Below are 12,000 nucleotides of genomic sequence, written 5' to 3' on the forward strand. Positions count from 1 at the left end.
TTGTCTTATCAGGTCACTAAGAAAGAGACTAACCAAAGGGCAAGCAACACTCATGGGGACAAAACTAATGCAGGGGCCTAGAATCCTGAAACTTGGGGATGATTCTGAGAAGCTAGAGGAAGATTATAGGTACAGAGCCAAGGAAGTCCCCGCATTTGCTTGCTGTCAGCAAAATATCTCTCACATACACAAAGATAAACATCACTGCAAGAAAAATCATTTATTGACAAGGTAGAAGAAGGTCTTACTTATGGCAAGTTCTCCTGGGTATGCCACAGAGAATGAGAAATTTGGAGAAAACCCTTGATTCTTGGCGAGTTAATGAGTCTCCTAGACACTTAGGGAAGATCCTGAAGATGCAGAGATAATGCTTTCATGTGACATAGTGATGGCCATCAGGTCACAGAACTTGTCACAAGATGACGTAGGGACCATGGAAGGGTAATCCTGGAGCTCAGGTGACGAACCATTCACTTAGCACTAAAGAAACAGGTGAGAAAGAGAACACAGAAACTCATAAGCACTTCCTGGATTGAACTGAGGACAAAGAGAATTTGTATTTTGGAGAAAAAAGATGAAGGAATAGACATTAACCTGCATTCTAACCTATGTTATGTGCCAGAATAGGGGGAAGGAATTTGTTGAGTAGTTGATGCCTTTTTTTTTCCCTTTTGCTGCCCTCATTTTACCTTTGCTCAACGTAGTCTATGAAAAACAGAGGAATCAATGAAGGATCCTAGGCTGATTTCTGCCATCCTCAGCATGGGAAGTTCTGAAGAATTTGTGATACATTGAGGAAGAATGGCAAAAGCCATAGCTGCCTTTTATTAAATATTTATTTTATGCAACTATCGTTGCTAAAGCCTTCCCATACATTAGCTGAATAAAGCCCCACAATACATCTTGGGTGGGAAACAGATGAGGAAACTGACAGTCCATTTTCCAGGTTGGAAGACAACTAGAAAGTCAGACAGCTCTATTTGCATATCAACAGTTCAAGTTGTGCAGAGATCAAAGCAAGACATTTTCGCCAAAAATTGGAGGGTGAGATGGCCTTCTGGACTTGGAAGACAGACCACAAACAGAAACGTATTTGAGTTTCATACTCACACATTTACTCTTTTCTCATTTCAAAATTTTAAGTCTTAATTATTTGTAGCACATGAACAATTACTGAGCTCTTTTCTCCAGCGTTATAACCACACAGTAACTCTGTAAGGTAGACATCATAGTTTTCCTTTTAATCGCTTAGGTCATTTGCTCTGAAGCTCACAGAAGGAGTGGGTCCTGAACCCAGGATGTACAACTCCAAATTTCAAGCTCACCTAACTGGATTCCCTACTAAATTGCTTTTTATTGTAATCTCTGCACATAAATCCTAATACTTTTGAAAGGCAATGATCCCTGGGCCACCCCGTCGCCACCGGAGATAACCAACCTGGATGCCTGGGCCAGTTGCCTCCCTCGGGCGTGGAGACAGCGATCTGCAGAGGCAGAGCAGAGCACAGTCAAACACCAACCCCAGTTAATTTCCCAGACAGAAACCAAATGATTTTCCAGGTTAGAACAAAGGGGACTCATTGGAGGCGTTACCTTTTCTTGGATTTCTCCCTACAGTAGCATGGAAATTTAGGAAGAGAAAACCTAAGAGAGCTAAACTTACCAACTTTTGTCAGATCAACTATGTTTTCCTCAGTAATTCCATATTTTTGGCAAATTTTCCCAAACTTTTTCTTGAGTTCCGGATTCACATCTGGTTCTCGGGCTGTGGGAAGACTGACAATAACTGCTGTGCCTCCTGTATTGGTCATTGAGGTTCACGGCTGTGGGGTGGGTCTCCAAATGGATGGGAAAATGGATGGCGCTGATTGGTGCTTAGGCAGAAGACTTGGGGATGGGATGTAACCTGTCTTGAATTTCACATCTTTAGGATAGCCTTCAGGCATGATGAGAGATTTCATCATCATCCCACCACCGAGTCTGAGGGACTACCCAAGATGACCATCTCTCTTGAAAGGAGGAGAGACATCCCAGGATAAGAATGGGAGTATCACTTTGTTCGCAGGTTTCCTTCCTTCCCCTGCCTCCCAACCCCAAGGTGAGTGTCAGCATGAAAATACTCTACCAAAGAGTGCCAGCATTTGGAATGTTTGCTCATTGTTGAAACTAATGAGATGAAAAATAATATAGTCACTATAGACGACTTCAACTATTCGAAATGTAACGAATCCAGCGTCTGCGAAGGAAACAGAACAAAACTCAGAATTTCTTCATTCACAGGAAGCAAGTGAAATGCTTTTCCTATTTCTCCCACAGAACAAATTCAAGTGCATATCCTAGAAGACTTAAGGAGTGCTATCTAAGGTCTTCCATTTGCATCTCCCTTGGCTTCGTGTTGTGACTTCTAAGGGGAGAATTGATTCCTGGTACAATTTCTACCACAGGTAATTGACCACTAGTGGCGAAAACCTCAGCTGCATCACCAACTTACCTTCCATCATCCTCCCTAAGACTCACCTACCTCTTTGGCCATCTTTAAGCCCCACTGGCATTTTATACCCAGCACTCTATCCAAGCCATGGTTGTGGCAATGGCCACCAGACACCATCACAAAATGGGCAGAAAATGACCACCTATCCTGACAATTTACTTTTTTCTATTTTTGCTAATTTTCTTTTGTTACAGGAGGTACATGTGACCAAATTGCCATCTTTATCTGATGGTATTATGTGCCAGGGATTAGTTTTTACACATAAGATTCTCCCAAATTTGGGACATTGGCTATTAGATGACCCCATTTATATCAGCTAAATAAACAGTGATCAGTAATTGATCAAGATCCTAATGATATTGGGGTTTAGTAAATTCCTTGCAGTTGGAAATAGAATTCAGAAAGACTTTTTTTTATACTTACAGATAACATTATATACACCATTCTCTGCTGCTTGGTCACAAAGCCCAGCCATATCAATGCACTCTCCATCTATTCTGTAGAACAAAACGAGCTGTTATTTAATATATTTTGATGGGGCCGGCTCCCTCACTCTACCTGTCACTTGAGTGTCTGATTCCTCTTGACTATTGAACATTTTTGGTACAAATTTGAAACAGCTCATATTTATATTATTTCACCTTATTTGATACTTTAATGATGAAACAACTACTGTTACCACTATTCCTCTACCACTACTTCCCACTATCACTATTACTACAGCTACGTGTCTGTATAATTCGCTGAGTGCTCCCATGTGCCAGCCTCTCAGATGAGTGCTTTAAAGACAGACATTACTTCACTCGGTCCTCACAAAAAACTGTGAGAAAGCATTACTGTCACCCACTTTTACCCAAGGGATAATTGGGGTGGAAAGAGATCAATTTTCTAGGTCACAAACTAGTAAGAGATAGACTTGAGAAATAGACAGGCTGTGGATCCCCAATCCTATGCTCCTAACCTATGTTATATTGCCAGACAAATTATGATTCTGTAACTCTCTCCCACTTACCTCCTCTACTCACATTAAAATCTACTCCTGTCACCAATTTTTATCTGTGAATTTAGAAAAGCCCAGGTTCATCAAGTCCTGGATCAATGCTAGATGAACAAGTCTGATCTTGGATACAGGTCCACATATATGTGCACATGTGCATGTGTGTGTGTTTATGTTTTGTATGTGTGTTTAGAGGTCCCAGACCATAATTAGGATTCTTGTTTTTTTGTTTTGTGTTTGTTTTCCAGGTAAGAAAGGACAAACTTACTTTACATGAAATTTAAAAGTCAGAGAAGAGTTGTCCCAGCCTTGGATATGTTCCATAAAAATCCTCATGACACTGTTTTCTTCTATCCTTTTTTTGACGTCTGAGCCCAAGAGAATGGTATACCAATCCCCTGAAATCTGCAATAAATCAGTAAAAGTATTGGGTAAGAAAAGAAGCATAGGGGACACCACATGGACCCTTGTCTCCTGGAACCTGGCCTGCTGGCCAGGACTCATAATGGTGATGTGAAGATGGAATTAGATGTCAGGTCAATTGACACCACATGTAAGGCTCTTTGCACTGTCCCTCCAGTGAGAATGGAGGACCGAAGTGTTGTCATCGTTTCACATGGTACAATTGCTCTTAGTCCAAGGTCACAACCCTCCTTCTCTGCCTACTATGTCAAAAAACGCCTGCCCCCCAGTAGGGCCACCTTGCTTCAGAATCCTCCAAACCACTCCCCGAAGTCAGACATCACTGTGCTCCACCAACTCTACCTTTGGGATATCAAAGTTGCTTGTCACAACCTCATGGTGTCCTTCCTCATGTGCCCAGACTAGAGTCAGCCCCAGACACAGTAACAGCAGCTTCATCTTGGCAGGTGACAGTAATGACTCGGCTACAGTCCCTTTGAGTGAGTCTTTCCCTGAAGGTGGCTCCACTACCCAGCTCCTCTGCCTTTATACTCATTCTGAGTCCAGTTATTTGTCCATGAGGTGCCAGCTTTCCTCCTCCTACTCCGTGAAATGTCCTGTCATTCACTGGTGTGAGGCCATGATTGTTCCTGCCCTTTTCCTGTTTGGCAATCTCATTTATTTTAGATCTACTGAGTGACCTTAAATTTCTCAAAACACACACTCAAGAAACATAGTGGATGTTTTAAAAAGGCTGCCATTGGAACTAGTTTTAACTGTTGCTCTGTCTTGGAATCAGAAAGCCAGTTATATGTGGCGGGAATGGAGTAGAACTGAAAAAATAGAATGTGTCAGGCCCCCTGTTCCAGCATTCACATGTGTGCAGAATTACATGAGTTACCCCAGGATAACTAGCCTCAGAAACAAACAAAAACTGTCTCTACCAAAGATGACAATACCTATTGCAAAGCATTCAAATAGAGCTGAGTAATATAGGATGGACTAGAATAATGTCTTGAAGGTATAGTGTCTGGTATTGAGCAAATTTAGACTCAGGATGTGTTCCTACATCTACGAGTATACCTATCACTACGTATACCTCGCTATGTACCATAGACCAGTAAGGGAAATGGAGAAGTAGAAGGTGTCTTCCCTTACTTCAGGCAACTTTCAATGAAGATGGAGCCATGCTTCATTTCTCAATAAAAGCTCAATTCTACAAACATGTGAAGTAACCCAATTGAGTGGGACCAAGTCCACACCACTGTGCGTCACAAAAGGGGGTGATGCTAAAGGAGGTGGCATCAGGTAGAAAGTGCTTAAGAACACATGAGTCATGCAGATCTGGGCCTCATTCTTATCTCTGCCATTTCGAAGCCACAAGGACAAATTTAACCTCTTGGAGCCTTAGTGTCCTCTTATTGGGGATAATTGTACCTGCCGATAGATGCTGTAGGGATTCAGTGGAATGATGAGCATAGAATCCTCAGACTAATGTCTGGCACACACATTACCAGACATGTTGGGCTGGTTGGGTCGCAGAAGTTTTCCCGGGGTAGGTGGGACTAGGGGGACGCCATAAACATTAGGGGAGGTATGGAGATGTGGAGAGCCTTTTGGAAGAGGATTCCTGTGAGTTAGGCTCCTGTAACCCCAGTTGGGGCTTGTTAAAAGCTACAGCCTATTTTAGCCTTAAACTAAGTCCCCTATCGCATCCACAAAACAGAAAGAGGCCAGTGTCCTGGGTGGAGCTGGGCACAGGGCAGTGACCCCAGGACCTGTGGCATCTATCTGTGGGCTGCTTTAGAGTCATCCCAGCCCCATGGGGGATCATTCCTAGTTCATGCTCAACCCATATCCAGTCACTGCTCTTTTGAGGTCTATACAACTTTAGGCTTCATGGGCTGGCTGTCGGTTAGGTTGTGCTGTCGGAGCGATAAAGGAACTGAGTATGACACATCGGGGCAAAGGCTGTGTACTTTATTCTCTCTAGTTGATTGTCTCCAAGAATCAATGGCAGCCTATGAGTAACCAGCTTTGCGAGATGAATCCCATTCTTCCTGGGCAGTATGTGATGCTGAGGGAACAGGCAGCTACCCCTGCTGCACACACTGCATCTCGATCCCACCCCACCACCACTCCTACTCTGCACCCGTATCAGAGCGCCACATCAGAACTTTCTGTTCTTGGTGGCGATCTGTTTCTTGTTCACCTTTGTACCTCCCGTAGCACCTGATACATCGTATCACCTTTGGAATGATTCTACACCAAATCCTATATTAAAAGCATTAGGTATTCTTTTAGGAGAAGGAACTTATAAAAAATCCTTTTGTAGCTAGGAGTATTATTTTGGGGACGTGACGTCCTAATTTATATTATTGAGTTATAGGCGTAGAGAAAGAGCATAGGACTGAAGCCAATAATCAGAAGCCTGTTGGGGACCATCTGATCTACTAAGACCTGAGTTGACCATTCCCTGCTCTGATTACTCACTTTCATTTCAAATCTACCAAGTTTCAGGGGTCAGGGTGAGCATTGCCAGGACAGCCAATTAACACTGAGACAGAAAGGGCAAGGCTGTAAACATACCAAGGAGCTGTGAGCAATCCAGCTGGCGGTTCAGTGAAAGAAAATCCAGACGAAACAAAACCTGAACTAGTATTAAATCAGTCAGGAGTGATGGTTCACTTTACAATAGGTTTCCGACAACAGGAATTAAAGAATTCCTACAATGGGTTTAAATACTTCTTCATTGCTGCATTTAAATATTTGTGGTAGGAGCTGTGGATTAATAAATGTCACTGATAAGTGAATTATTGACTTTTATAGTGGGAATGGATGGGAAGAGGTAGAGATGGGGAAAGATGAGAACAAAATAAATAATTCAAAAAGAGTAACCACTGATGTTAGCATCTCCCAGATGATAGTATAAGTACATGGAATAAGGATTTAATTTACAAAAGCTCACTTGGCCACCTATCAACAGGGAATACACTTATTGTATAATGGAAGATACACAAGGTACATCTGATTGTAGAGTAATTTTGTCTGTAGTGTAGCAAGTTGCTCTAAGAAATGATGCTACTACAGGATTTTTCAAAAACAATGATTGGCCTTAATTCAACTACCATTACCAAATGCCTACTCTACACTAGGCCTTTTAGAGACACTTTGAGGACTAAAGAGATAAACAAGATAGGGGCTGTGCCCTCAAGAAACTCCTGGTCAGTGCAAGGATTATTTGAAAACAAATCTTAATTATTAGGTAGAAAGGTTTTCAAATTATATAGGAAAACAGAGAAGCCAATAGTGATGAAGAAAAAGAATAAAAGGAGAGAAAAACAAAACATGATTTGATTCAATTGAAGACTTATTACCTAATTCCAGGTGTGGAGCCAGAAGAGTTTTTTCCCCTCCAGATTAGTAGCACTTTATGTAAAGAACACAAGCTTTAGTAGACTCTGGTCCTCTCCTGGTCCAGTGGAGAGGGAAAGGGCCCCGGGGGTGGGAGGGGGATCGCGGGGGGCATTGGTCTCTGGAAAGTAAAGGTTTTGTGGAGAAAGGAGTGAGAGTTGATTTCTTCTGCCAGCCAAGGAAACTGACTCCTTCCTTTCTGCTAGGGGACAAACAGCACTTCTCTTGAGCAAGTCTCTGTCAGTACAACAGTAGCAGATGGACCTAGTTTATATCCTATCTTCTGTTGCTGCCCTGGGGAGCTTAGCCTTCAGACCTTCTCTTTTATAGGGCCAACTGATTGCTGTTAAGAGTAGCCAATCATTCTAGGGATGAGCAGCCTGGGCCCAAAATATTTACCAATCTTTTAAGAACAAAGAGTTAATAATGTTAAATCATATTCCCATATTTTAAATGGCATGTGAATCCAAATTGTTATATTACAGCCAAGTTGCATCAGCTACTTCTATAATTAAGGTCCTTAGACTTCAACAAACTTAGAAACTGGTAATCACAAAAAAGAAGGTCTTATTCAAAGTCATCTTTGTTCAAGCATCAGATTGTGCTAGAATCCACTTACCAAGGCAAATAGTTATAATGGGGGATGTATTTTGCAACAGTACAAACATCATCTGTCCAGGGACCAGATATTTAAAAATAATATTTTGATGTCACAAACTGAGTAAGAACTCAGTATTAGATTAAGAGCTTTGTAAATATTTTTTATATAATCCTTATAATAGCTCTATATGATAAGTGCTATTCCCATTTTACAGAGGTATGAACTAAGACTCAGAGAGGCTAAGTAAGCATACCAAGATCACACAGCTAATAAGTGGGAGAATCCCTATTTGAACCCAAGACTGTCTGATCCAAGAGCCCCTACTTTTATTGACTCCACTACACAAGCCAAGGCTTGATGTTTCTGACATGAAGGGCAGAATAAGTAATGCTTTAAAACCTCAGGGGTGTCTGCTTGGTAGTTACTACTAAAGAAGCTGCTTGTAGATTTATCAAAACTGTGGCACCATGGGTGTAGCTGCAGGTGTGTCTGATCAAGTGAAGGGCAAGTGCCAACTCTCTCTTGGTAAATAAATATTACATGGGTGAATGGATGGTTGAATGATGTGGGGAGTATTGCCTTCTAATAAGGAATTAGGAAATGCTTCTAGAACAAAAAAGCAAAAACTATTTTCTTGTATTCATGGATTTAAGTACCTGGTCACCAACCACATTGAGTTCCCTTACCCAACACCACATATGGAACATTTTATAAGTGACCCCCGGGAAGGGTGACAGTCTGTCAGGTGGTTGAGATTCGACTGGCTTAAGTCATGACTCTATGTGTGGGTGAGGGGCTCATGGAGTCCATATAGGACCAGGTAACAGTCCCTTTATAACCAGGCCATTTGATTGAAACTAACTGGCTGACTGGAAATGCACTTCGTGACCTTTTTTTTCAATCTCACTCTTGATTCATTGAACAAGTTACTCATTGAAAAAGCCAGTGGGAACATCCAACCCCTGTTGAATAATACTAAGGCATCGTCAATGCCAAGAAGAACAGTTTATTTGATTCACGTGCCAGAGTGGAAGTGCAGCTTGGTCCTCAGCATCCAGGATGATTATACATCCTGCTGGTACTGGTACAGAGCCAGTTCTAAAATACCCACTCCCGTCACCAATAAAAGGTTGCTTGAAGTCTAACAACAGCTCATCTGTGTTAGCTGGGTCTCCCAGAAAGCAGATGCTGAGACAGATTTAGGAGTGTAAAAGGTTTATTCAGGAGTAACACTTGTGAAAGGAAAAAGAAGGAAGCAGGATTAGGGAAGGGGAGTAGCCAGACCATGATGCAGATCGGACCATGTCTCTGTCAGCCCCACAGGGAGCTCTGGAGCATGTTAGCAGAGTCCTGTGTCAGGCCAAAATTGCTAGGACCCTGTAGCACAGTCCTGTTCGGTCACTGACTGGGCCCACTCCAAGAAGACCTGTACCTCAGCTCAAGGGTTGAGGCAAATCTGAGTGAGTTAACAGTGGAGGCTGTCAGCTGGGCCAGGAGCCCTTTCTTGATGCGGGAATGTGGGCAATGCATCTCTATGTCTGGCACACCATCCTAATAGCTAGAAATAGGTAGTCTCCTCAATGAGGTCCAGAGTTACCTGACACCATATATACATACATACATACATACATACATACATACATACATACATACATATATATATATATATATATATATATATATGGTTTCCTTTCTCAAAAAGGCCCAGAGTTTCTCTTCCTACATGGAATAGAAGCAGGGGCGGAAACATAACCCTTCTTTCTTTTCTAGTTTGAAATTTCTACCACAACATGAGGGTTCCTGCAGGTAAAAAAACCAAGAATCCCACTAACTGTTGCCTCCACTCGTTAAAACTCAGTAAGTACCTACGTGCATGTGGTCCCAGGTTACCCAGAGGGTAACCCATCTGGGACTCTCAGTTGTACATCATTTAGGACCGATTTGTGTCAATGAAACTGACACTAGCAGGAGTGGAGAGTTGGGAGGCAGTTTGGACCGTGGGAAGACTAATCATAAGTCTTGGATCCTGGACCCTTGGGGGAAAGGGTCAAGGAACCCCAAAGATAAAAATCATCTATGCTACAATTTTGCCATCTGCTGGACCTAATTTGAAAAATAAGAAAATCTGCTTCACACCATCAATGTAAGGATTTGATGCAATTACTTACGTACAGAACTTGGCGCCTTGCTTGGCACATAGGAAATAGTCAATTAATGGAAACTAATCATCTTCTTTTACTCTGATCAACTTAGTCATTTAATAAATAGTCATTGTTGGCTTACTATGTCCAAGTACTGAGTACAGTGTTGATCAAAATAGCTCGAATCCCTGCCTTTACTGAGTTTCTACAGTCGTCTATTTCTTTTTAATCTTCACATTCTACATCCTATAAGTTCAGGAGCAGGACATGAGGAAAAAGACCAAACTAGGTGCCTCTCTTTTAATTGTAGTCCCTACAAAACCCCCTAATTTCTTTCCTCTTTCACTCATGCTGCAATCCCTCCTGGAAATCCCTTCCTTTTCTGCCTGTTGAAATTTACCCTTCCTTCAAGGCCCAGCTCAAGAATTCCCTTTCCTTGATTCTCCCAACACTCACCCTTGTATTCCGTTGTCCGTCGCCAGTGCACTTAGAGCTTTGCTCTTGCACCACAGCAGTCACACGTGTTGGTTCATGCTAATGTCAAAATATTATTTATTCTCAAAGAGTTAAGTGATATAACTTGCATACAACTATATAGGGAACATGTGTCAAAGATTTAAGTAACCCATTATTGAAAGACCCAAAAGAATGACAACTGGTCCAAAGGAGGGTATGAGAAACTGACATATATATTGTCAGTGAAAGAAAAAAAATGCTGGAATAAAATTACTAAGTTAGACCCAAAGTGGTTGATGTCCTACAGGGCAATAAATCCACAATCTTTGTGGTTATCTTCTCAATTGTACAGAAATCACTTACATATTTGCCAGGCAAAAATAATTTGCACTTGTTCAGTGCTAATCTGCTCTTAAATGACTGCATTTTAAAACATATTTTATTCATTAATATGGGAAACTTTAAAAAAAATGCCTAAAGAATGCTTAAAACTGGACTATTAAGTGTGCCTAAAAGTACATGAATTTGACGATAACTAGCTAGTCTTTCTTGGGTTTTGCCCTACTTAATACACATTAATTCAGAACTTGTATTCTGTTACAAATTTGAGAGTCAATCTTCTGGAATGACCACCAGTTTTGATGCTGGCATTTAGATTTTATTTAGAATGCAAAAACAATTGAAACAGTTTTTTGGATAGTATATCTGGAACAGATTATTTTAAGGATATGCTTTAAAAATCTACAAGTTTCTTCAAACACATTATTTACAAATCTAGTATAAAATTTATTATAAAACACCTATATAAACAGTTTTGTATAATGAGCACTGGGTCAACCAGCCCAGCCCACGCACCTAAGGAGGCACTTTCAACGGCTGGGCTTTACCGGCAGGCAGCGATGGCAACAGGCCTAGGCAGCCCTGGGCCTTTTGCTAAGCTGCCCCAGGCCCACTACTGGTGGCAGCCAGCCTCAGTTCACAGCGAGGCCACCGCTACATGCCTCCAGATCCAGCACAGAAAGCAACCAACCACATAGCTTTGTGGCTCCTACCACATAGCCACAGGCCAGTAACAGGCAAGGCTGAAATTGGCCTGAAGAGTAGCCCCTCCAAAGAGACACCAGAAGCCACACACCCAGAGGCCAGCCTCATACCACACCAGAGCACTACCTGACTAGCCTCACAAGCAGCACATCCAAAGGAGGTTCTCAATAGGCACAAGAGCCCATGAGGGTGAAATCTCCTCTGAGGGGTCAGCTCATACACTGTGGGCATAGCCAATCCCCACAGTCAATCAGCCTGGCAGTTAATCCCACCCATAGATGTGCCAAAAGCAATTAAGGCTCAACTACAACAGAATACACTCAAAGGACACTCCTGGAACACATGCACAGGAGATCAGTGAGACTGCACTATTGGACCACACAGGGCACATACTATATAAAGCCATCCAGCAAAGACTGAGATATATAGGAGATCTAACTAATATGTAGAAATA

General features: G+C 42.0%; 1 protein-coding gene across 1 annotated transcript; it reads right to left on the reverse strand.

Moving 5' to 3' along the window:
• Positions 1 to 205: 205 nt before the first annotated feature.
• LOC141571170 (salivary lipocalin-like) lies at positions 206 to 4,395 on the reverse strand. Its single transcript, XM_074330846.1, has 7 exons — positions 4,254 to 4,395; positions 3,757 to 3,893; positions 2,915 to 2,988; positions 2,126 to 2,236; positions 1,664 to 1,765; positions 1,439 to 1,484; positions 206 to 480 (listed from the first exon to the last, which is right to left on the reverse strand). The coding sequence occupies exons 1-7, from the start codon at positions 4,347 to 4,349 to the stop codon at positions 471 to 473; spliced, it is 576 nt and encodes a 191-aa protein (XP_074186947.1). The 5' UTR covers positions 4,350 to 4,395; the 3' UTR covers positions 206 to 470.
• Positions 4,396 to 12,000: the final 7,605 nt, after the last annotated feature.

This window comes from Rhinolophus sinicus, linkage group LG04 (genome assembly GCF_036562045.2).
Source record: "Rhinolophus sinicus isolate RSC01 linkage group LG04, ASM3656204v1, whole genome shotgun sequence".
NCBI lineage: Eukaryota > Metazoa > Chordata > Mammalia > Chiroptera > Rhinolophidae > Rhinolophus > Rhinolophus sinicus.